Here is a 27,097-nt window from a genome sequence, read left to right as displayed (position 1 = left end):
TAGGATTTAATGTCTGAAGCGATGGTGGATTCCATAACCTTGCTGATGATTGCGAGAAGGCTGATTGGTCTGTAGTTGCAGGGATCTGTTTTTGCACCTTTTTTATGCAGGGCAGTAATGTTTGCAGATTTCCAAGCAGATGGCAGATGACCTTGAGCAAATGAGATGGTGAATAGAACAGAGAAAGGGTGAGCAAGAGCAGAGGAGCAGGTTTTTAGGATACTTGGGCTGATGCCGTCTGGATCGGTTGCAGAATCTGAGTTGAGGTTCGACAGCAAGCTCTCCACTTTGTCAGGAGAAAAGGACACAGAGTCCAGGGACAGTTGGGTGCGACTGGGTAAGTTGGCTACAGAAAGCGATGGGTTTCGGACACAAGATGTAGATGCAAACACCAAGTTTAGGCATTCAGCCTTTTCACGTGCGGTATCAGCAATGCTGCCATTTGAGGTAAGGGAGGGGATGGATGGGGAACATACACCAGAAACAGATTTGATTTGATGCCACCAGGATTTGGAGGAGGGAGGGAGGTTTGAGAGTTCAGACTTGAGATAAGAAAGATGTTGTTTTCTGGCTCTCCTGAGGGTAGACACACACTTGTTCCAAACTTTATGGAAGGAACTGAGATTACCCTCAGTTGGATTTGCTTTCCATGAAGCAAAGGCAAGTTGTTTCAGGACAACTGCCTAGCCACAAACTTCAGTGAACCATGGGTGGGACAAAGGATAGGACAACTGAAGACCAGAGGGGATAAATCTGTGCATGAGAGAGAGAGCAAGTTTCTTTGAAAGAAATCCCAGGATGAGTTGATGTTGGAGAAAGTAGCGATGGGAGACCAGTCTAGAAGTTTGATGGCTAAGATATGGAAGAAACACAGAATTAAGCTATTTGTCCTCACAAGCAGTCTTATGTGATTCCATTTGAAGGGATGGAGGGGAAGCATACACTAGAGATGGACTTAACAATGTGCCACCAAGTTTTTGAGGAAGGAGACAAGTTTGAAAGTTTAGGCTTGAGGTTGGCCAGCACCTGGGTCTTCAATGTGGATCATGAAGCAAAGGTCTGAAAAGGAAATGAGAATATACAAGCGCTTTAAATTGTGTAATTTTTTTTATTCTTAGGGCTGGTAACCAACACCTATAATCACACATTTCCTACTTTAATGCATGTGCTGAAAATGCAATATGGTGGTGAGTGAAGTTACAAACAGGGTGGAGGCACGAATAATTCAGAAATTTCTGGTCAATGAAAATAATAAAACCTGTTTAAATGTACATATGATTGGCTGCTGTAATATGGGGATAATTGTCAGTCAAGGTTATAATGTAAACTGAGTAATGATTTTTTAAAAGGCTAAAACCAAAAGTCCAGGTCAAACTTGAACCACTTGTCGTCTTACTTCCCCCTAACCCCATAATCACCCCCATATCCCATAAAGCCATTAATGTTTTTTAATCCAAAGGAGATGTCTGACATATTTTGGAAGTTGAGAAGAGGGGAATTAACTATGGGTTAACAGGATGATCTCAGCTTCTGCCATTTTTATATGTAGTGTATATAATATAATGTTTTATATATAATGTCCTCAAATTGGATCAGATAGTGCCTTTGCATATCAATAATGATACAGTGGTGTTCAAAGTTTTCTAATGCTAGGATTTTGGTTGTTGTCGCAATTTCATATTGCACTTGTAACTGCATCATTCCAACAAGCCTTGTCCTTGTTTACCAGTCTTATCCATGTGCATTCTTCCTCATTCCACAGCGCCATTTCACCCAGTGCATTCCTGGAGAACCCGGGTTTGAGAATTTTGAAAGCTGTGCTGTCTTCTCTTCTCCTATTCCAATGACCATGGCACTCTCTGTCTTGGTGACCATAGAAATGTGTAATGCTCTGAACAGGTGAGTGTTTTATTTTCAATAATCTCAGGCTGGGGATCTTTAATGAGACTAGAGTGTATCTGTTCCTCCCACTCATTCCCACTCCCAAATTAATACATTCCTACCTGCCCTACCATCAGCCTTTCTGAAAACCAGTCCCTGTTGAAAATGCCTCCTTGGATCAACCCCTGGCTACTCGGTGCCATGTGCCTCTCTCTCGCATTGCACTTCATGGTTCTCTACGTACACCCATTCCCGGTTGGTTGGACCGCTTTGCTGCTCATTCTTTGCAGTTCTTAATATTCAAATCGATGATGTTTGTTTGTTTGGAAAAACATTTGTTTTCATTATGAGGCAGAATTTCAAGTGCTAACAATAGGCTAATACTGTATTACATTTTGGCTAGACCAGGAATCATCAGTGATCTCCGATCACAGCCTTCTGGTTATGAAAAAAATGCCCAATCACAAACAAAATTTATTTTTTAAACACATAATATGATCTGCAGTTGCTGAAGTGTCAGTGGAATCTGTAGTAATGTTTATGATGGTCAGAAGGGTTAAAGAAAGGTACATTGTGAATTAAATTTTATGATGTGTGAATGTTATCTGCATTAGCAGAAGTTGTACTGACAGTGTAATGATGGGCATGTCAGCAGTTGGACACCACTTTCTTGGAATGTCCTACATGTCCAGATTCTTTGAATAAAGAATGTTCCAGGCAGTTTACCAACACTTCGAGGTTGATTCAGAATCAGCATACTCGATTTAGTCGAGAACATGTGTTTCCACCCCAGTAGCAAAATCGTTGTTATACAGTGATTAATCGATGTTTTCAAGTAATGTTGGTGGCCATTTGAAAATAGCAATTTTGAAAGATTCAACTGAATTCAGATCCAACATTATTGATTTGGTCATGGTTTATCTTTATGCCAAATTTTATACTTTTACCAGAAAACCCACAATTATTTCACCTTTCCGTTGGACTGTTTAAAATTTGGTAAAATGTAAACAATAAAAGAATGACTTTACCCAAGAGCTTGTTTGAATGAACTTTAACATCATTGTAATTATATTTTGTAAAAATTGGATTTTTATCAAATTGCATCTGCATTTTAAATGTTTTAACACTCACTCAAGTATTACTGCACCAAGGATGCAAACCACAACCCATGAATACTTCCCTTTCCATTTCCTTCATTTATCTGTGTCCCTCATTCTTCTTATTACGTTTACAGATGGTGTTCCACGTGCGTCCCCTGACTGGTGCTCAGTGGCTGATGGTACTGAAAATGTCCTTGCCAATCTTGCTAGTGGATGAGATGCTCAAGTTCATTGCCAGGAACTACATTGAAGGTAGTTTAGTGCTGACAATTGGTCTGGAAGCTCATCCATTGTGCTGCTTTTGGGTGTTCGTGTTTCAAACGGGAACTGATCTGTCTGTGATGCATCACTGATGGATACACCTTACATTCTCTATCTCCATGTTTCTCTCCAGTTTATGACACTTCTGTTGCAAGAAAGAAGCAGCAGTGAAGGTGGAGGAAGTCGATGGGACCGTCTTCCTACCTCCATCTGCAAGTGATGTTTATTATTGTCTTTGAGGGGTTCATCCCTTTTTATTACTTTCGTTATTTTTGTTGGTGGGCTGTATTTTTGTGCGTATCAACAACGAGGTTTGTTTTTGTTTAGGTTTTTTTTCATTTTTTGTTATGCCTGGAATCATCTTTGACATTATTTTGGCTACAACCCTCAATAGGAGAGTGTTGAGAATATTGAAAGCGTGTATTTACAGATTATACATTTTGTGGGCTTGTTTGCGCTGTTAATTGAACTTTAGGATAGCTGTTGGCACGGCATTCGGCTGCAGCCTTGAGCACATGTCCCTTGTAATGTAAGCACCACCAAAACTTGTTTTTTCCTGCTGCAGTTAAAGCAGTACTTGCACCACACTGCCCAATTGCATGAAACTGTGTCCACAAGTTTGTACAGTAAAACAAACTGTTTCATAACCATAGTGCATTCACTATATGCTTCTTTCTATCACCATATATTGTAGTTCTTCTGAAATGTACTTGACATGTGGTCATATTGGCGATTAGTTTTCTTATTCACTTTTAATCCTGTTGGAGGTATTTCGTATTGCTTGGCCTGTTGGGCTGATTGCTGCTTTAATTAACAAGACTGGTGATTGCAGTAGAATAATAAAAACAAACCATAAGTTGCCTTAATTGTGGTAATTCAGTCGGTGCAAGTCATACCGATTGACAACTCAAATCTCCAAACTTTTCTGGGTATCAAAATCTATATCCTTTGGTAACGATGTCCCACAACTGATTTTTCACTTGCTCTGACTGTGTGTATTGACGTGTTTCCAACAGCTCTGTATATTTAACCAAAGTGGGAAATTGTATGAGCTAATAAAGTTTGTGATGGGGAATACAAACTAGTTCTTAAGTGCATGTTTTGTATATTTCTTTTCTGTTTTTGAAAGGGAATGGGGGTTGAGTAAGGGGACATGTAATTTGTTTGCTTGTTTCATTACAATGTTAGTGAGCACTTTTTATGGACATTTGTGAAATGACTGAAACCCTTTTTGAGAAGCCTTTTTTTTTGTTAATTCCTCTTATTAGCAAGATCAAAAGCTGGATTATTAGATGTCATTTTATGAGCTTCTTAGCGCTGATGAATTGTGCCGATACCCACTTGAGTCCAAAGTTCTGGATTTATGGAATAAGTATCGACGTTCAGTTGATGTTAAAACTTAAGATGTGTGTTGATGTGTCAATTTCGTTATTTTATCTTGTGCTGCCACTTTGACGGAATATTAAATAAATTGGTGTGTTGCAGTGCATGAGGGATATGGATTGGGTGTGCGGAATGTATGTCCATTAATATGAACTAGTACGTGCCCGTACGTGCGTGGCCGTACGTGCAAAAAAAAAAAAATTCAAACCGCTTGCCAGAAACAAACACACAGGCCGTTCCTTCGCTGTCGCGTGCCCGTACGTGTGTGGCTGTTTCAGCTGCACGACGCCTTGTCACGCGTTCAATGTTGTCTGCCAAGCGAGCAGTTTGTTCCTCATCCGTTTCAGCTGCACGACGCCTTGCCTCGCGTTCAGTGTTGTCTGCCAAGCGAGCAGTTCGTTCGTCATCCGTTTCAGCTGCATGACGCCTTGTCACGCACGTAGCGTCGTGTGTCAAGCGAGCAGCTCATGCTTCGTCAGATTCCATTGCACGTGCACGACGCGCAGCTTTGTTCCTTCGCTGTCGTAAACGACTGGATTGGGGCATTGTGTTTAAAAAAATTGAGAAAGAAATCGAGAAAGAGATCGAGAAAGTACAGAAATCGAGAAAGAAAGAATACAGTAAGTCAATAAATCGAGAAAGAATACAGTAAGTCATCACTGTCCGGAAATTCGCATATCGCAGTTACGATTATTCGCAATTTAGTTTTAATGGCCAATTATTCAATTCGCGCCAACGTATTTTGCCTTTTCGCAATGTCATCGCAAGGAAAAACACAAAGAGAAGAGAAGAGGAGAAAAAAACCGTACTTGCAAAAATAAACAAAAAAAACTTTCAAACAACCACACAGGCCGTTCCTTCGCTCTCGTAAACGACAACTGGATTGGGGCATTGTGTTTATCTAGAAATGCGCATAAGAAATCGAGAAATGATTAGAATACAGTAAGTCATCACTATGCGGAAGTCCGTACGTTGTAACCCGTAATGGGGAATGCGGCTGACAATCTCTTCCCCATCGGCCACGCCTACGCAGCAACGTGTCTTGTCATTGGTTGGTAAATAAATGGCCATAACTTGGGAAGCACTTGTCCGATTAATATCAAACCTTGAAAAGGCACATCCATAGGGCCCCAGCAATATACCTGGAAGTTTCAATTAGATCGGAGCAGTGGTTGGCGAGAAACAGCACACACACACACACACACACACACACACACACACACACACACACACACACACACACACACACACACCTGAAATTATAGATAGATAAAGAATTGCTATGGGGGGGGGGTTAAATCACATTTTCCCATTTTTTATGTGGTGTTTGTTTTAGTATCCACAAATGGATTTTAAACTTCTTCCTCTTTTAAAGCCAACAGACCCTAACCCTAACAAGTTTAGACCTATGATTATGGGAAGATCTCACTCGAATTGAATGAGATGTCATTATAGTAATTGAGATTACAATACTTTACATACATACTCCTTTCCTGAAAATTGGACAAAAACACGACCAGCAGCACAGGAATGAAAACTACGACATTCAGTAGAGCATATACCTCTGCCAGGCTGAACAGTTTGTTTTGTATCCCACTGATAGGCCGGATCTTGATGCGGACCTGAACCAAATTCCAATCGGCTTGTTCTTGTCACCTAACAAACTCATCTACCTGGTTTTGTCATAACTCAACAACTTTTTGAAATATCATGCTCTCGTTTTTGCCCACCCCCCCTCCATAATGGTGAAGAATTACTTTAAAAATTGAAAGAATTCTTGTATCTGGATCCAGATTCAGATCTTCACCAAAATCCCAATCAATTTATCCTTGTCACACACCCAACCTGTCCACCAAGTTTCATCCGAATCCGTTCACAACTTTTTGAGATATTGTGTTATGTATCGGTTTAGCCCTATCTCTCAATGGTAAAGAATCGCTGAGAAAAATATAGGATCCGGACCTTCGCCAAAATCTAATCAATTCGTCCATGTCACACATCCACCAAATTTTGTCTGAATCTGTCCACAACCTTTTGAGATATCCTGCTTACAAACAGACAGGGGTGAAAACATAACCTTCACCCACATTCGTTGGCAGAGGTAATAAAACAGTAAAACGCAATGTATCTGGTCTGGGGAACTTAGCTTTGTTGAGCTGGAGAAAGGAACTCTTGAACCAGCATCACACATGGAGGAACCCGGTATTATAATCCAGAACCAAAAGATTCGAGTAGATGTAAGTGCAAGACAAACACACTCTCAAACGGGTGCAACTGCCTTAGGTAGCCTGCATTTGGACATCGACATGTAAGATATCAAATCATCTTATGTTTCAACTGGACAAAAATGTTTTTGTTTGATTCAAAAACTTTGTTTAACTGTGCTGACTGCTACCTAGGTGTGCTCATTAAGTCTGTAAAACTTACAGTGTACCTCATTCTCACACCCACATGCTCCCTGACTCCTGACCACACTCTTTGACTCACTCCCACCCAAAACAAATCCTCACCCCCTATTTGATCTTTCTTTTTTGCTTCGACAAAGGATTAACACATGAAATATCAGCTTCTCTTTGCTTCTCATTGCAGTTAGCATACCCAGATCATTGTTCTGTTGATTTCCTCCATTGTTTCACCATAAAAAAAACTCTGCCCTCCGATTCCTCACTCTAAATTCTTCTTTCAACAAAGTTGTTGGAATTCTACTCTGACCCGTATGTCGATCTCTCCCTATAGCTAACATCTATTCTCTGAAACTGAACCTAAAGCTTTTCTCTCACTCATGTGTCTCGTTAAATTCTGATTCCCCAAAGTCCCGATTGCAACCAGCCCAGCAATCCGTTGAGTGACTTGAGTAACAGTCAGTTTGAACCGGCCATAAACTACTTCGTGTAAATGCATATTCAATTCTCTCAGAAATGCTCACAGATCAATGGTTGTTGTAGGTTGAGTGAGAAAGTTGGGAGGAAACTAATGATATGCCTACAAAATAAAATACCAAACCCCACTGGCCATCGAGAATTTAAACTGCATGGCCTAAATGTATAATATTTATTCACATAACGAAATCATCAGGACATACAGTGCCTTCAGAAAGTATTCACACCCTCCAAGTTTTGTCACATTTTGTTGTGTTGCAGCCTGAATTTAAAATGGATTACATTTAAAAATGTTGTCACTGATTTACACAAAGTACCCCAAAATGACAAAGTGAAGACATGTTTTTAGAATTTTTTTCAAATCAATTAAAAATGAAAAGCTGAAATATCTTGTATCGATGAGTATTCAACCTTTTTGCAATGACGTTCCAAATTGAGCTCAGGTGCATCCAATTTCCTTTGATCATCCTTGAGATGTCTCTACAACTTGATTGGACATAATTTAGAAGGAAACACAACTTCTATATAAGGTCCCAGAGTTGACAGTGCATGTCAGAGCAGAAACTTTACCATGCAGTCCAAGGAACTGTCCATAGAACTCCAAGATAGAATTGTGAGGAGGTATAGATCTGTAAAAAAAACAATTTCTAGAGTGTCGAAAGTTCCCAAGAGTGAGCTCCATTAAGAAATGGAAAGAATATGGAACTACCCAGACTCCTCCAAGAGCTGGCCATCTGAGCAACTGGGCAAGAAGGACCTTGGTGAGGGAGGTGACCAATAACATATTGACCACTGCAACAGAACTACATAGTTCCTTGGCTGAGAAGGGAGAACCTGCCGGAAAGACAAATCTCTGCAGCACTTCACAAATCTAGGCTTTATGGGAGGGTGACCAGATGAAAAGCACATGACGACATGTGTGGAGTTTGCAAAAAGGCATGTGAAAGACTGAGAGCACGATGCAAAAGGTTCTGTGGGTCTGATGAGCCGAAAATTGAACTTTTTGGCCTGAATACAAAGCACTACATCTGGCGGAAACCTGGCACAGCTCATCACCCATTTATTACTATCCTGACCATGAATCATGGTGGTGGCAGCATCATGCTATGGGGATGTTTTTCAGTGGCAGGGACTGGGAGACCTGTAATGACAAAGGGAACAATGAAATGGAGCCAAATACAGGCAAATCCTTGAGGAGAACCTGTGTCAGAGTACAAAAGACCTCAGACTGCGACGAAGATTTATGTTCCAACAAGACAATGACCCCAAGCATACAGTCAAAGCAACACTGGAATGGCTTGAGAACAAGAATGTGAAAGTCCTTGAGTGGCCCAACCAAAGCCCAGACTTGAATCCCATTGAGAATCTGTGGAAAGGCTATTAGAATGTAAGTATGCCTATGAAGTATGCACAATTTGAATGTGAGTACGTCTGTAAAGTATGTACAATAAGAATGCAAGTACCTTTATCAAGTATGTAGAATTAGAATGTGAGTACGTCTATAAAGTATGTACAATTAGAAGGTGATTACGTCTATAAACAGGGGTTCACACTTTTTTATTAGGTTCTCCAATGAGTATCAACAGCAATGGTTTGGCACTCATGAAAAATATTTTGTGTCAGCTTCAAGCACGTTCGTTTGCTTTCCCAAGCACAACTCCGATTTTTAAAGCGCCTCTCAGCTTTGTATGCATTTTACTCCTCTGTAAGTGCTCTAGAAGAACATCCACTCCAGAGAACATGTGCAAACCGCTCTTTTTTTTTTTTTCCGTTCCCAATGCTCCTGAACCTACCTCTTCATCTTTGCTCGCACGTATCTATTTTTAAGCAGTGAAACCAAAAATGTTTTTGTTGGAAAGTTAGGAGGAAACTAATAATATGCCTACAAAAGAAAATACCTGGGAGACCTGGAAGGATTAAGGGAATGGGTGGATCTAAATACACGCATATCCTTGAGGAGAACCTGCTTCAGAGTATAAAAGACCTGAGGCTGTGACGAAGATTTATATTCCAACAGGACAATGACCCCAAGCATACAGTCAAAGCAACACTGGAATGGCTTGAGAACAAGAATATGAAAGTCCTTCAGTAGCTCAGATTTGAATCCCATTGAGAATCTTTGGAAAGACAATTAGAATGTAAATATGCTGATAAAGTACATGGCATGGCCAAAAGTATGTGGACACCCCTTCTAATGAGTGGATTTGGCTATTTCAGCCACACCCATTGCTGACAGGTGTATAATTTCAAGCACACAGCCACGCAATCTCCATAGACAAACATTGGCAGTAGAATGGGCCATACTGAAGAGCTTGGTGACTTTCAATGTGGAACCGTCATAGGTTGCCACGTTTCCAACAAGTCAATTTGTCAAATTTCTGCCCTGCTTGAGCTGCCCCAGTCAACTGTAAGTGCTGTTATTGTGAAGTGGAAACGTTTCGGAGCAACAACAGCTCAGCCGCAAAGTGGTATTCCGCACAAGCTCACAGAAGGGGATTGCTGAAGCATGTAGCGTAGAAAAACTGTCTGTTGCAACACTCACTACCAAGTTCTAAACTGCCTCTGGAAGCAATGTCAGCACAAGCACTTTTCGTCGAGAGCTTCATGAAATGGTTTTCCATGGGTAAGCAGTTGCACACAAGCCTAAGATCACCATGCGCAATGTCAAGCGTTGGCTGGAGTGGTGTAGAGCTCACCACCATTGGACTTGAGTGACGAATCACGCTTCACCATCTGGCAGTCCGACGGACGAATCTGGATTTAGTGGATGCCAGGAGAACGCTACCTACCTGAATGCATAGTGCTAACTGTAATGTTGGTAAAGGAGGAATAATGGTCTGGGACTGTTTTTCATGGTTCAAGCTCAGCCCCTTAGTTCCAGTGAAGGGAAGTCTTAATGCTTCAGCATGCGATGACATTCTAGATGATTCTGTGCTTCCAACTTTGTGGCAACAGTTTAGGGAAGGCCCTTTCCTGGTTCAGCATGACAATGCCCCCGTGCATAAAGCGAGGTCCATACAGGAATGCTCTGTTGAGATCGGTGTGGAAGAACCTAACTGGCCTGCACAGAGCCCTGACGTCAACCCCATCAAACACCTTTGGGATTATTTGGAACGCCGACTGTGAGCCAGACCTCATCACCCACCATCAGTGCCTGACCTCACCAATGCTTTTCTGGCTGAATGGAAGCAAATCCCCACAGCAATGTTCCAACATCTCGTGGAAAGTCTTCCCAGAAGAGTGGAGGCTGTTGTAGCAGCAAAGAGGGGACCAACTCCATGTTAATGACCATGATTTTGGAATGCGATGTTGGACGAGCGGGTGTCCACATACTTTTGGCCATGTAGTGTATGTACAATTAGAATGCAAGTACCAACTTGATTTCCTCCAACCACCGTGACACCCATTCGGAAAAACATTTTCATACGGATGCAAAAAGGGAGAATATCTCTTCTGAAAAATGATGTGACATGAAAGAACATCAACTTTCCAGTCACATGACTGCCACTACCCACTATCTCTCAAACTTCACTACTGCTCTATCTGAGATTAGAATCACATCAGAAACACATTTTCTATTCTGCTTACAAATTGCAAGTATACAATGAGCAGTAAAAACATATATCTTTCCAAACAATTATATGTATTAAAACAAAAACAATGCTGGCTATTACTTTAGATTGCATTGAAAGTATCACATTTGGAGAACTAGTTTAATGCACTCCATCGCTATGTTATCCTTTGTGTACATACATACTGATATGAAGCCGTGGAACCAAAAATGCAACCCCAAACACACGAATACATCCGGATTTTTATTTTGATATTCGATGGACCATATACTCTTTGCAGAGCGTTGGTGCTGCCGAAGCAGTTTCTTGGCAAGGGTTCTACTGGGTGGTTTTCCATTGAATTCCCAGGAAATGTATATAAACGAGAATGGTGTACGATCACAGGTCTGTAAATATGTCGACCAGCAACAAAGAAGCCACTGCACTTACTTGTCGCTCTTGATGCAGCCCCACCAAAACTGCTGGCTTCCATACTTTCATCTCTCCTAAAGAGGCAAAGAGTTCTCATACCCTCCAATAATTCTTCGAGACTCCCCTTCTGATGTCCCTTGAAATGTTCTCTTTCGTCCTCCCAAGGCAGTTGCTGAGGTTAGTGGAGAAGATATGACACAACATGTTACACAAGACCATTTTGTTTTTTGTTTGTTTTTTTGTATACATAGTCGAAACTCATGGAAGAGCTAGTTTAGATGTGGTTTTCACTTTTTGAGGTGTATTGTGTTGCAAACCATTCCCACCAAGGTACAAGACGATCTAAACCAACAAACTGATAAAGCAGCGACAACTCTGGAGATTTATTTTCACACAAGCAATCATATGAGGTACTTCAATGCAGCAGAAGGCCTTTCAGCCCATCAAGTCTGTGCAATCCTGCCAATATTCATGGACCCCCTCGATCACCACTGCTTCGAAGGTATCCATCCAATTCTACTTTAAACCCAACCCTTCTTGGTATTTAAAATGGTTACATTTTCGTACTTTTTCATGGCGCCCCTACACTGATAGAGTGTTTTGATTGGCTCTTTTCTTACAATTAATCACCGAAGTCTTATCCCATTAATTAGCTGTGCACAGAGAGATACACACAATGCATGAATCAAGTGGTGCGGTCGCGTTGGTCTTACATTAAGAATCATGAGATGTGCAGTGCTTACTGGTTGGCATGATGGCCTGACTCCAGTTCAGGTAGGAGATTTCTTCCTTGCCCCTATACGAAGGCTAACAACCCAAAAAAATCTACATTTCTCATTGACTGCTTGGTGAGCACAAATTTAGGTCCAATAAGACCAAAGTGGTTGCACCTTAATATAGACTCAGCAAACAAAATCTGTCCTCACCAGGTTGTTGGAACCCCAACAGGCACTTAAAGCGATGTGAGAGAGAAACTATTCTCCATTAATCACCAATATTTGTTTAAATGTTTTTGTCTCTTGCCCATGGGAAAATCTCAGGGTGCCCATTCATAACCCCAATCAGCGCAATCACCCACATGGTGACGACCAAAAAAAAAAAAACCATAGTGACGGCCTATCCTCGAACCACCACCACCACACCGCTCTCTTCCAGTCACTACCACACACCTTTCCCCTAACCACCACTACACCCATTTCCCCAACCACCCTCTTCACCCAAAATGATTTTAAAATGAAATTATCTTTTAAAAGGTAAAAAGTAAAATCTTGAGTTGTATTTGGAAAACTATATTTAGGATCCAGTCTGTTTACCACTCACTTTCTTGTATTTTATCTCTGATGTGCCTATCAATCCAAATTAAATGAGTTACACTCATTACCACCTGAGATAGCAACATTCAGTTTATCCATATCAATTTATAAACCAAACCACAACTTATCAGAACAACCTTGTCAATTTCTTACCACCTCACTGGGTAGTAGGGGCTAAAAGCACAATAAGGGGTTTGTCCGAGTTGATCATCGAAGGCAGAGTTAAATGTGGGAAGGAAAATGGAGGTTTGAAGAGTATGGAAACAGACAATAAGTATTAATAGATTGATGTCAGAGTAGAGAAAATGTTGCAAGGAAAGAATGGCCCCACCTTGTGAGTCTTTGAAGGTTTTGGATGGATATTTTGAAATAAAGGTAAGTCTCCATAATGGGAATGCAGAAGAGACAACATCAGCTTTGCTTTATCTTTTCATGCTAAATATGTGTCTGTGGGGGGATGAAAAAATTCATTTTTGAAAAAAAAGGTTTTTGGAATAAGCACAAATATTATGTTTTTCAAGCAGTTTTTCAGACCACCATATGACCTTGACCTTAAACATTTAGAGACAGAGTTTAAATGAAGAAAATGTGTCCCCATCTACAATCTATCCATAAAACTCATCTTCATGAAAATCGGAGGAACGTTATTCAAGTTATGATCAAATCAAATTCAAAGTTATGATCAAATTCAAGTGTTTTCTGTTAATCAGGTCACAATCTGAAAAAAAATACATCAAGGACACAAATCAAATATCAAGTACACTAATCAATGCAGGTACACTATTTATGATGAAAAAATATAGCTTGAAAGGCCAAGCGGTATTTCAGATTCAACACTGGCAAAATTGAGCGATGACAAAAAAAAATGTGTTAAAAAAAACAAAAACGCTATTTGACCTTCACATTTAACCTGGAGAGTAATGATGTAAAGTAAGCATGAATGCGCCTAGTTTTAGGCTATCTAGAGAGGGCAATTTCGTTCCGATCGGACAAACCTTAGTCAAGTTATGGTGGAAAATGTTAAAATGACTAATTCGGTCACGACCTTAAATGAGGTCAAGGTGAGAAAAAAATTATGTCAACCTCACATTTTTTCATTCCCATTATTGATGCAAAATTTCATTCAGAAAGTATCAGCCAGATCCCAGATACAGCTGGGAAATTGGAAGAAAAACGTAAATGGTGGTTTAGTACTCCTTGGGGTGTAGGACCTTGACCTGATTGTATAAAGCATTCTTCAGGAAAGATTTGAGGATTTACTTAAATATTTCCTCAAATTTCCCCTAAAGGACATCCTTAATTTGAGGATAATTGCATATTTGAATATTGCTGAGGTTTTTCCTTAAAACCTTCTTTAAACTCAAGGGGACCCTTCCCCCCAACCATCCTTAAGGCCCAGTCACACCTTGACGTTTTAGCCAGCAATGGCAACGTATTAAAATGTATGTAAAACGCTGGCTTACGTTGAACTTTTGATGTTTTTTTTGAAAGATTCGGACGTATTCATAACGACTTGGTCTTATGCATAACGTATTAGTAACGGACACAGAACGTTTCGTTGTGTTATAGATGACTTATACCAATGAATGCTGAACCTGTTGTCGGCCTTCACAACCTATGCCCAACGATAGTCTAACTTAGGCATAGCGCGCTGCACGCATCGCCGACGATGACGTGGCGTAAGTTATTAAAAGGCTGCCGCACAACGATTCAAAACATAACCGCCGCAGAAATGGAAGTGTCAACATCGCAGTCACACCTTGGCGATCTTGCCAGCGTATGCCGACCTCTGAAAAATGCGTCTAAAACGCTGGCGCACGTCGAATACGGTATGGGTAAGTTTGGTATGCGTGAATAAAACGCTAAAGTACGCTATCATACGTCGTATTAAGTGGAGTACGTCTTGTAATTTTAAACATGTTGAAAATTTTGCGACGTACTTGCCGTATGACACGCTCCGCATGCGATGGGAATAAGTTGAATGCACGATATGCGATCGTTGACACACATCGACACACGTTACTTGTAAGGTGCTCATAAGTCGAAACACGTCAAGGTAATGGTTAGCGTCAGTGTTCCAGACTCCCGGTTTTTTATTTCTTCGGTATGACGGTGTTCAGTGTACAGTGCGGTTATGATTTAAATCGTTGAGCGGCAGCCTATTAATTATATTATATTATAACCGCACTAGAAATCGAAGTGTCAAAATCACCATCATACCGAAGGAAGGAAGAAAAAAAATAAAAAAAATAAAAAAAAAACCAGGGAGTCTGGAACACTGATGCTAACCATTACCTTGATGTGCTTCGACTTATGAGCACCTTACAAGTAACGTGTGTCAACGATCGCGTGACGTGAGTACAACACGTAACTCATAGGTTAGAAATAAGTTTCGGGTATTTCGGGTTTCCTTCATACCTTTCCGAAAAAATCCAATTGTTACAGCGAACTTCTTCTCTCCATTCTCTGGATTCGCCTTTATTCCATCCATCAAGAATTGTGTTAAATCACATCTCTGACCTAAAACTTAAAAAAACCCAGTTTGCAATGAATGTTCGCTTTCCATCAACCATTCTTTTTTTCCAACTTCAGTGCCAACTCACCCCTCTCACCCCTCACTCTCAAAGCAACCATCCCACTCTTCTCCCTCCAAGCCTCCTTCTCACCTCTCTCAAAAACTCCCCCCACACCTTTCTCCCACCATTCATTCCCCTCAATCATCCTTCTCAAAGTTGCCCCCCCTCTCATCCACAAAGCTGCCTCCTTCCACTGCCCTCTCACCTCCATCTCTTCACTCCACCTCCTCATATCCTCAACTGCCTTCTTCCCCCTCTCTTGTCCCTCCTCTCCACCAGTACCACAGAGCCTTTTCTCCTCATCATCCGGCCCCCTCCCCTAGCTATTCTGCAATCCCCCACATTCTTTCATCAACCCTCCTTACCTACCCCCCTCGTCCCTTGTCCTACCCTCCTCCTCCCCAACCACCCCCTGCACCCAAAGCCTCCTCCCCTCCATCTTCATTAAAAGTGTGGACCTCAAATATCCGGGGCCTTCGCTCAAACCTTTCAGATATTTCCATACAGGTTGCCACTGACAAACCAGACATAATCTGCCTAACAGAAACTTTCCTCTCCCAAGACGTGTCTGACTCCCAAGTATCTCTCCCTGGTTACTCCCTCCTCCGGTATGACAGACCTGAGTCTCGTCCTGGTGGAGGAGTTGCTCTCTTCATCAAAGACTCTATTCCTCACTCTCCATGCACTGCCCTCACTCCCCCACACCCCCAGGAATACCTCTGGCTACGGCTTCCCCTCCACTCCCACCTCATGTTTATATGTGTACTGTACCGTCCACCAAACAGTGATGACTCCATCTACACCTCACTATCCGAAAACATGGACCAACTTCTATCTTCTCATCCAAACTCTCTCTTCCTCCTATGTGGTGACTTCAATTGTCATCATGCCAGTTGGCTAGGTGTGGGTACCTCTCTCACCTGTCATGGCACCTCAGCAAAAGCTTTCTGTGACTCATTGGGACTGACTCAATCGGTCAACTCCCCTACCCAGCTTTCAACCAATGGTACTCCATCTCTTCTGGATCTGATTTTGACAAAATTCCCTGACAATATCTGCTGCTCTTCCTTCGCTCCAATCGGTTCTTCTTACCACGTCCTTGTCAAAGTGGACATTGCTCTGGCTATTATCAGAGACCCACCTCACCGTCGTCGAGTCTGGCATTTCACTCAAGCCGACTGGCAGGGTCTCCTAGCAGCCATCAAACTTATAGACTGGTCTCCTATCGCTACTTTCTCCAACATCAACTCATCCTGGGAATTTTTTCAAAGAAACTTGCTCTCCCTCATGCACAGATGTATCCCCTCTCGTCTTCAGTTGTCCTACCCTTCCTCCCACCCTTGGTTCAGTGAAGCTTGTGGTGAGGCAGTTGTCCTGAAACAACTTGCCTTTTCCTCATGGAAAGCAAACCCAACTGAGGGCAATCTCAGTTCCTTCCATAAAGCTTGGAAGAAGTGTGTATCTACCCTCAGGAGAGCCAGAAAACAACATCTTTCTCATCTCAAGTCTGAACTCTCAAACCTCTCTCCCTCCTCAAAATCCTGGTGGCGTCTAATGAAATCTGTTTCTGGTGTATGTTCCCCCTCCATCCCCTAACTTACCTCAAATGGCCGCACTGCTGATACTGCACGTGAAAAAGCTGAATGCCTAACCTCGGTGTTTGCATCTAAATCTTGTGTCCAAAACCCATCACTTTCTCCACCCACCTTACCCAGTCACACACAACTGTCCCTGGACTCTGTGTCCTTTTCTCCTGACAAGGTGGAGAGCTTGCTTTCAAACCTCGACTCAGATTCTGCAACCGATCCAGACGGCATCAGCCCACGTGTCCTCAAAGCCTGCTCTTCTGCTCTTGCTCACCCTCTCTCTGTTCTATTCACCCTCTCATTTGCTCAAGGTCATCTGCCATCTGCTTGGAAATCAGCAAACATCACTGCCCTGCACAAAAAGGTGCAAAAACAGATCCCTGCAACGACAGACCAATCAGCCTTCTCCCAATCATCAGCAAGGTTATGGAATTCATCATCGCTTCAGACATCAAATCCTTCCTCTTCTCCAATGGCTTGATTTCTGATCATCAATTTGGTTTCAGACTAGGTCACTCTACCCTGGATATGCTGCTTCTGCTCTCTCAACAATGGATGGAAGTCCTCAATGCCAGACAGGAAATCCGAGCCGTATCCCTGGACATATCACGTGCTTTTGACACAGTCTGGCACCCTGCCCTGCTCACCAAACTCTCTTCCTATGGTATTGAAGGCCATCTCCACTCATGGCTTGCAGACTTCCTCTCATGTCGCAGTCACCGTGTGGTCCTAAATGGAGTTCTTTCATCCCCCCTTCCTGTCCAGGCTGGAGTTCCTCAAGGTAGCATTCTGGGCCCTGTTCTTTTTCTGGTTTTCATCAATGATCTCTCCGACTCTCTGAAAAATCCTCTATATCTCTTTGCTGATGACTCCACCCTCTGCCGTACCATCGGTCATCCCTCAGACCGGCACACAGCAGCTTCTTCGCTCACTGCAGATCTGGATGAATCACAAACTGGTCCAACATGTGGAACATGTCTTTCAATCCGGACAAATCTCACAATCTCACTATGTTTCTTTGAAAGGACAGTTTAGAACCCCCCCCCCATCCACTCTCTCAACAATCCTCTGGAAGAAGTCCTTTCTTTCAACCTTCTGGGTCTCACTATCTGCCATGACCTTTCCTGGGAAAGCCACATTTCAAACCTCGCCTCCAAAGCCAGTCTCCGACTGGGAATCCACCGTCGTGCAAAGTCCTTCCTCGGCCCACCTGAGCTCCTGACCACTTACAAAGCTTTTGTCCGCAGCCTGATGGAGTACTGCTCTCCCCTCTGGGCTGGTGCTCCTGCCTCTCACCTTTCTCAGCTTCACGCTGTAGAAACCAAGGCATTTCGGATCACTGGCATCTCCCGTAATGAGGCTGAGTCTTTGGGCCTCTCACTCAATCACCGCAGGTTGATCGGTAGTCTTTCTATTTTCTACCGTCTCCTCTCCAGCCTCACCCCCTGCTCTCTCTCTGCGATTTATCCCCACCACATTTCTGCAGGGCACTCAATGTCCGCCAACAACCCCCTTCTGGTAAAACTACCAAAATCACGAATCACTGCTCAACTTCGCTCTTTCATTCTTCTTTTTTCCCGCCTTTGGAATAAACTCCCTCACTCTATTCATTCCCATTCTTCCCTCCAGGCCTTCAAAACAGCTGTTCACCACCACCTCATATCATCCCCCATCCAAATCCTCGATCTTTTCTTCCCCCGATAGTCCACCCAAGCCCTCCTCCTTCAAATTCCCTGCTTTCCTTGCTGAAAGTCCCTGTAATGTCCATCTTCTATTCCCTATGTTCCCTGTCCCATCCCTCTCCCTTCCACAGATCTCCTAATGTCTCTGTTCCCCACTGTTTTGTCCTTCCTACTCCCTCCCCTCTTGTCTCATGCCCCCCTTGATGTGTGTTGTGTGTTAGCTCTCATACGAGCCTCGACAAGGTATACAAAAAAAAAATGAAACGGGAAAAGTATCAAAAACAGAAAAACCTAATGCATGAAGCTTTAGAAGGAAAAGATAAGACCATCAGCAATATGCAATGAGAAATTTGAATTTTTTTTAACAACACTAAAGATGTAAATCTTGATGAAATAAAGGATGTTAATATATCAGGTGAAATGACATTTCGGTCAGTAGTAGCTAAGGACCATTTTAAAATTACCTTTAATATTGTTGCGGGCCAGGGTCCGGTGGCGAGAACGACCACTAGGTGGGGGAAGTTACGTCGTCTCCCACCAGACTCCCGGAATTGTAGGCCGTCGCTCATAGATAATTCCGTGACGTGGCGGGTCGCTTAACTGACCGTGACGCGGTGGTCGCCAATACCTCCACCGCGTGGCATAGGGTCTTTTTGTCTCGAATCAATTTACCTAATTAACCACGCAGTTTCGACTACCGGGGAACCACGCCCTCAGTACGCCTTGCCCGAACCGGATCACTCTACCAACTATGGTAGAGTACCAACTACCAACTCCGGATCGGATGCAGTCGAGCGAAATTGCCAAGGACGTACCGGCTAGAACGAACAGATTATCGGGGATAAAGACCCGGCTAAACTTAGATCCGAACCATGCTGGACCAATGAAGGAAAGGACAAAAACGAACCGGGAACATTTCTAAAATAATTTATTTACACTAAGCGAGGAAATTCATGTGGTACAGGAACAGGTTTATTGGTGTGTTATGCAGGGGACAGAAGAGAGATGTAGTGCGACAATTTTACAGCAACTTACAAAAGAGGACACAGAGCAGACTTGTCACGAGAATAATACAGGCAAGAATTACAATGATCAAAAACTTATACAATTCTACTGAAAGGACAGGTACCACACACTCAGACACACACTCAGACAAAATAAACCCAGTTGAATGGCAAAGGACTTTTGCAGCCAGGGAGGGAGGGAGCTGAGCTTGCAGTTCTTTAGGTACCTGAACGTTCTGAGAGAAGGGACGCTCCATGGTGCGGCACCCGACAGATGTTGTGCAGTTCGGCCCACAGCCACACGTGTGGAGACCGTGTCTGCGAAGGAGCCTGGGTAGAGAGCGCGGAGTCCAAGGTAGAACAGGGCAGCAGACAGGACCCAACGAGAGATCCGGTCAAGGTCAGGTGTCCTCGGATCAGCACAACAGACGGGCCGCCGAAGTGAGACGTGGGCAGGCACTCCGTGATCACAACCTTCCTTCTTCAACCAACAAACAAGGGACCAACTCAACCAACAACGAACTCTCTGACTCTTTCACTCTACCCTGAGGATGGTGTCGTAATTTATAGATCCCCTGGGCCGGGAGGGGCCTTGGCGAAGCTGACGTCACCATCCGCCCTGATTGGACAAAGCCTTAATGGGGTCCACCCTTTCTGGGCAGGATTTCGGCCAGGCCGGGAAAGCCCGCCCACTCCACGTGTGTTTGAGGAAGGTGGACGGTGGTACGGCCAAGATTGAATTGGAACGTTTGGGGAAGCTGAAAAGGAACTGCGGACGTGAAGATTCTGCCTCGAAACAACGAGGCTCTGGAGACGCAGGTGGACAGTGGATCGTGATGGAGGGGATATAAAGATTTATTAATCTAACGACAAAAACATCGCAACACACCCCCTTTTGCTCTCCCACTACCCACAAGGAGGGGTTCTATCCGCACATATACTTCATGGCATAACTAACTTTGGGACAACTGTATGTTTGTGTGCATACAGTTCCTAGAACCGTAACAATATAAAAAATGTAGTAGTTAAATCTGTTGACAAAAAAACGGATCTCGATATAGATGGTAATGTTTTTCTACTAATTAAATACGAGTCATTATTCAAGTGAAGATTTTGAAGATTATGAGAGTGATGGTAGGATCTGTTGGAACAGAAGACAGTTATGATACTGAGAGTTTGTGTTCAACTGATAGTTATGAAAGTAGTTTTATAGATTGTGAAAGCACCAATGAAAGTACCGAAGATGAATTTTATTTGAAGTAAAGTTTTACTTTATAAATATGAATAGTTTACTATTAGTTAGAAGAGTAGTTAGAATAGATATTGAGCTTCTTGAATTCCCTGATTCTCCATTTGACAAATTTGAGAATTGTCCCGCATATGATAGAGTGGGATTAAATACAGAGTCAGAAGCCCATAAACAATGTATATTCTGTGATTATCTTCGAATTAATGAAAGTAAAAAATATAAAAAGGAACATAACTGTTTCAATATTACACCAAAAATGAATTACTTTACAAGATTAATAAGAGAAATGAATGTTAAGTATGAGGATGATAATACACCTTTTCTTACAAGAGAAGAGACTGAACGGTAATGAGGGTAATGACGGTAATGAAATGAAAAATTATGGTAATGTTTCATGGATTGATGATATATGTTATTTTCGATTGCCATTTTCAAGGAAATATCAACACAAGATATTGTATAAATAAAATAATGGATTATCTTGAAATTAAACCTGAACTCAGGATAAAACATCGAGTTTCTCAAAAAGCCAACAAAAATTTATATAATTTATTTTCGAAATATATAAATGAATGATTTTTTTACCCATTTGGGAAAATACGATAAAATTTAACAACCATAAAAATCTTCCACATTCATTAAGATGTCTCATAGTTGGTTCAAGCAGATGTGGAAAACCTGCCTGCTTTTGAAGATGCTCCTTACTCCCAACTTTTAATATTTTGATAATTTAATAATTTTCACAAAGTCAAATTTTCAACCTGAGTATTAACTACTCTCACAAGGTTTTAATGCAGGTCTTCAAAAAGAAGACATAATTGGTTTATTTAAACTTCAAAACAAACTATACGATTATAACATTGAAGATATAATTCAACTATTTTGTGATACACAGAAATGTAAAAGGAAATCAAAACCTACAACTTGTATTCTTAGTCATAATACGGATGATATACCTTCACCCCAGGATTTGGATATATCAAAAAAGAATCTCATTATCTTTGATGATCGTGTTAATGAGAGAAACCAAACGGTTATGGATAGTTATTACACAAGAGGGAGGAATTCTTCTTGTAATTGTATTTATCTTAGTCAATCATACTTTCAACTCCCTCGTCACTTGATAAGAAATAATGCTAATACTTTTATTTTATTCAAGTTAAATTCAACAGATATAAACAATTTTTCAGAGAAACAATTGTTCTACATTGTGTAGTGAAAAAGAATTTGAGGAGTATCGGAAACACACGGCTGGAAAATATAAATACATTGTTGTGAAACAAGATGAGATACTGAGGGATAAAATTTTTATTTTATGAACAATCACAAACATAAATGATAGTTATTATTATCAATCTTGTGGGTAAATCTGCTTCTGGAAAAAACTTTCATAAATCTAGGTTCTTGAAGAGTGAAAATGAAAAGATTACATTTTTTTTTTAAAAACACCCTGTGATACATTTTGGATCGCCAACAACCAGAGTAATGCTTTCCCAGACCAATAAAGGCCAGACCTTTCCCGACAAAACTCCCAAATTATTTTATTTCACTCAATATATATATATATATATATATATATATATAATATATATATATATATATATATATATATATATATATATATATGAGGCGCCGCAAGGAGGAGTGATGTAAGGGACACATCGGCCATTTTGGAGTTAATGCCATATAGCACTATTTTAACCCTTACCCTATCATCCGAGCCTTTCATCATCATATCATTAAAAAAAAAAATGTCGCTTCCATCACTCCTCCTCGCAAAGCCTCATATCTTCTTACCTTTTAAATTTTGGTTCGGGATTGCGCAACATCGATAGAGAGAAGCAGGGCAGTCTACCCGGCAGCAGCAAGTCACCCTCCAGAAGAGATCTCTCACCTTCGTTTTTGGCACCGGTGTTTGCCGATTGGCGGTCCGAGATCCCACTCCTCTCCTCAGACGGGCAGTTTATCGCATCCTCGTCTCCAATTATGTCGTGACAATTTTTGAGCACCTTGAGACAGAAAGAACTTTGTAGTTCAATTTAAGCTGTTTATTCAGTAACAAAATAAAAGACAGAAGCATGTGCACATGTAAGATAGCCTGGAGTCAAATCTCAAGCAGTCCTAATTTTACATGGATTACATCGAGTATATACGTGATCTTACCAAGGTGTGGTTTAATACATCAAAGGAAACTAACAAAAGAAAGCCTCTTGAGAAAGCACAGATGGGTATAATCAAAAACACAGCATGATAAATAGCCCTTTATCTGGGCTTGCTCCAGATGGTCAGGATATAAGGAGAAGCCAGGCCATCTGTGGGCCAATATACAAGTGATGCAAGGTTTTACTGCCCTAAAGGAATGTGCACAATATGAGCAAGCCTCCCTTCTAGCTTTCCCTGTAAATTTTATTGAATTCCTTCCAAAGCACTAGCTAAGGCTAATAAGCATTTGACCTTATTACAAATTCAATAAAAAATTCAGTTTACCACATATCCCAGTGGGACCTGACAATCAATTCCTGTCAGATTTGATTAGTCATACAGGAGAAAAAAAATTTTTTTGCACTCATTTCATTTTTTGTGAAAACGTCACTTTCAGGTAATTTTCTGGGGCAAGGTGATGTCATAGAGAATAATATCAATGATACTTTTGATGTGCCTTAACTCGTAGAATCTAATACAAAAAACGCTTCTACTCTGATGATTCAATGCAGATTTAAAATTAGAAATGTGATTTTTCATCCCTTGATGACCTTGTCATTTGACTTTGGTCATTGTTGGCCACATTTCATACTTTGGTTTACCCATACTCTATTGACATATTCTACCAAGTTTGGTTACAATCATTCCAGGCAGAGTGAGATATGACAATACATTACTCATCAAGTGAGGTCAGGTATGGGAGCATGTGCTGGAGCAGCGCATCGCTGCATCCACTTTCTGCCGGAACTCCAGGGGCCTCCGTCTGGCCATCCCCCAGGCAGATACCTGGACCATCCGCATCTCCTTGAGATGCTGATCAACCTGCTGCATCCACGTGGCAAGTGGTCAGCCCATTGGCCTCCTCCACTCACAAGCCTCCCTCGCTGAGAGAATCTGGTGAGCAGGATCAGCATCAGGAAAACGAGCCACATGTCCATACAGCTGCAGCTGGCACTTATGGACGATGTAGGTAACAAATCTCATTTGAGTCTCTCTCAGCAACCGCTCGTTGGACACAACGTACGACCAGCGATAGCCAATAATTCTCTGAAGAGACCTGGTACCAAAGTAATTAAGTCTCTGTCTCAGATCCCTGATGAGAGTCCAAATCTCACATCTATAAAGCAAGACTGGAAGCACCAAGGACCTGAAGACTCAGACTTTCATCCTCCTGCACAGGTACCGACAGCACCACACTCCATGATAAAGTGAATCCAAGATTCCCCAGGCCCGACACAGACGTCTATTGACCTCTGGCTCACAGCGAGCAAAGACATGAATATCACTGACAAGGTAAGTGAATCTCTGTGTCCTCAACATCCTCACCAAAAACAGGTACAGACAAGATAGCAGCATCCAAGATGTTATTGAAAGTCTGGATCTCAGTTCTGACCCAAGAAATCCATAATCCCAACAGCTCCAACTCCTCATTCAGCACCCCGAGGACCCCCAAAAGGATATCCAGAGTCTCTGCAAAGATGACTGCATCATCTGTGAAATCAAGGTCAGAGATCTTGACATTCCCAAACGACGCACCACAGCCTGCAGCTTGATCTCTGCGACATTCTCCCCAGAATCCAGTCCATACAATTGCTGAAAAGTGTAGGGGCCAGTCCACACCCCTGACAAACTCCAGCAACAACTGGAAATAAATCGGAGATGGTATCACCACATCTCACAGCACTCTGAGTACCAGAGTATAGTTCAGACATCAGATTGATCAGTTTTGGTCGCACCCCACGAAGACCGAGAATCCTCCAGAGGGCATACTGATTCACCGAATCGCACGCTTTGCAGAGATCAACATAGACTGTAAGCAGCCCCTGCCGAAACTCTCATCTGCATTCAGTGAGGACCCGAAGAGCAAGGATACAGTCAATCGTTGACCTCTTTAGTGTTAAGCTTGACTGCTCTGGGTGCTGGTGCTCAAGCAGATGGTGGCGAACCCTCTCAAGAATTATCCGAGCAAAGACCGGTACTGAGAGCAGCGTTACCCCTCGGTGGTTGTTGCAGTATTGGCGATCACCCTTCCCTTTCCATAGAGAGACAACAAGGCCCCTATTCCAGTCAGTTGAGATGATGCCAGTGTTCCAGGCAGAACACAGAACTGCATACAACCTTGAGAAGTTCAGCAATGATACCACAGATCCCTGGAGCTTTACCCCATTTCAACCGGTTCACCACAGCCTGTGTTTCTATAAGTGAAGGTGGACCACAGTTGATTGGAGGGTCAGCAACAGGGATTGCAACACCCCTCACATCCAACTCAACAACCCAGCAGGCCTTCATTTTGGACTCCTCTGTCAAGAGCCTACCACCCCCCACTCAAACTGCAGTATATCGAGGGACGGGATTGGAGGAACAAAATGCGTGAATTACCCTGAAAGCAGGACGAGAATCACTTGACCACAGGTGATGCTCTACCCCCTCAAAGATTCCTCACACATAGGCTTCCTTGTCCATGCTCAGTGCACGTACAGTTTTACGCCTCAACCCCTTGAACAGCTCAGCTCTGCCATAAAGCCTAACCCTCCGACTCTGGACAATGGTATACAGTTTCCCTTGAGACAAAATTCTTCTTCGCCCAATGTTGAGTTCCAAGACATCCACCCAAAAAATCAAGGATGGTGGTCTGAAGGCACTCCGCAACTCTTCAGGATTCCCCAAAGCACTGAAATACCCCCAAATCCTTGAGCTTGCCAACATCCAGCCTTGGTTGGGATGGTACCATTCTCCCAGATTTAATCTGCAACTTCAGAGTTGCTACCACAAGCCTGTGATTGGTATTGAGGAACTGAGCACTGTGGTTGTCCCTGCAGTTCTGGATCATCCTCCAGCGACCATCAATGAGCACATAGTCAATCTCTTTTGCCACACCACCAGTGTTGAAATACCAAGTCCAGTGATGAGCCTGTGGGTGCTGAAACCATGAAGCAGCCACCCTAAGTCCATGACTTCTTGCAAAGTCAAGGAATTTGATACTGTTTTGGTTCACAGTGTGGTGTAGTGGGCCTGCAGGGGCAGGGCATGATGTGGGGAGCGTGGTGGAGGAGCGTTTTAGATCGTGATCACGTGCTTGCGCGGGATATAGGAGTGCGCGCCGCCTGAGGCGTCGTAGTAGTTGCTGTAGCCGTTGTGGCCTGGGGCCTGTAGGGCGTGTGGCTTGTAGAGTGCATCGAGTACGTAATAAAGGGGAGTTACCGGCAACGTACGCTCACGCTCTCGCTCGTGCAATAAAGCAGGGTTGAACTGTTCCCCCGCTCGTGTCTGCCTTGGGGCACCTCTACCACGACACCACACACAGTTCCAGCCCCTTGGGGACCAACGTACATGTGCGTATGCGTGCGCGTGTGCATCCAGGCCTTAACTTCTTTTTTTACTATTTCAGTTTTTGTTTTCAAATGTTCAACAAAAGTCCATTATGATAACATGGAGAAGAGAAATTAATAATTCTGTCAAAAGGTCAAAGGTCAGCATGACATAAAATCTTCAATTTTCATCCAATTGATCTGAAATCTTTATTATCATTTGAGGTTTTGTTTTTAAATTTTCAACAAAGCTTTATTATGAGAATATGGAGAAGACAAATTAATAGCGAACGAAGTGAGCTTAATACTTAACGCGTGCACTTGAGAGAATAGGAAACAACAACAACACAATACCCCTGGCTATTTGGAATCCGTGTCATAAGCTATCACTTTTTGCTTCCGATTGTTGTTAAACACTGTGCGGTGTATAAACACGATTGGGTTTTATTTCTATCTTGTGAATATTACTTAACGTGTGCACATGAGAGAATAGGAAACAACAAAAACAACAAAATACCCTGCCAATTGTGAATCCGTGTCATTGCCGATGACCCTTTTGCTTCAGTTTTTGTTTTGCTTCTGCTTTTTTTTTGTTTCCGGTTTTTGTCATGGGGAATGATGCATGCCGGGAGATCATGACCGGAAGTGTTTATTTATTTATTTCATTATTTTTTCCCGAAGTTAATTTTA

At 42.3% G+C, this 27,097-nt stretch overlaps 2 protein-coding genes and 1 long non-coding RNA gene across 3 annotated transcripts in view; 2 read left to right on the top strand and 1 right to left on the bottom strand.

Moving 5' to 3' along the window:
• The window catches only part of LOC147028660 (sarcoplasmic/endoplasmic reticulum calcium ATPase 1-like), a 77,334-nt gene extending 72,605 nt beyond the window's left edge, over positions 1-4,729 (top strand). Inside the window, exons 21-24 of the mRNA XM_085879284.1 lie at positions 1,763-1,899; positions 2,019-2,136; positions 3,116-3,233; positions 3,376-4,729. Coding sequence (XP_085735410.1) covers positions 1,763-1,899; positions 2,019-2,136; positions 3,116-3,233; positions 3,376-3,413 — 411 coding nt within the window. The 3' untranslated portion in view covers positions 3,414-4,729. The remainder of the gene's footprint in view (positions 1-1,762; positions 1,900-2,018; positions 2,137-3,115; positions 3,234-3,375) is intronic.
• Positions 4,730-10,798: 6,069 nt separating this feature from the next.
• On the bottom strand, positions 10,799-27,033 carry LOC147028659 (uncharacterized). Its single transcript, XR_015057655.1, has 4 exons — positions 26,925-27,033; positions 22,792-22,906; positions 13,132-13,247; positions 10,799-11,659 (listed from the first exon to the last, which is right to left on the bottom strand). It is a non-coding gene; the product is annotated as an uncharacterized LOC147028659 (long non-coding RNA).
• The window catches only part of LOC147028658 (NFATC2-interacting protein-like), a 74,709-nt gene continuing 59,452 nt past the window's right edge, over positions 11,841-27,097 (top strand). The window contains exon 1 of the mRNA XM_085879291.1: positions 11,841-11,989. Within this exon, the coding sequence (XP_085735417.1) occupies positions 11,906-11,989 (84 nt within the window). The 5' untranslated portion in view covers positions 11,841-11,905. The remainder of the gene's footprint in view (positions 11,990-27,097) is intronic.

The sequence above is a fragment of the Eptatretus burgeri genome, chromosome 4 (genome assembly GCF_056783735.1).
Source record: "Eptatretus burgeri isolate ZD-2024b chromosome 4, Ebu_testis_v1, whole genome shotgun sequence".
Taxonomy (NCBI): domain Eukaryota; kingdom Metazoa; phylum Chordata; class Myxini; order Myxiniformes; family Myxinidae; genus Eptatretus; species Eptatretus burgeri.
The sequence above is the reverse complement of the archived record's forward strand: the minus strand, read 5'-3'. Positions and strand labels throughout refer to the sequence as shown.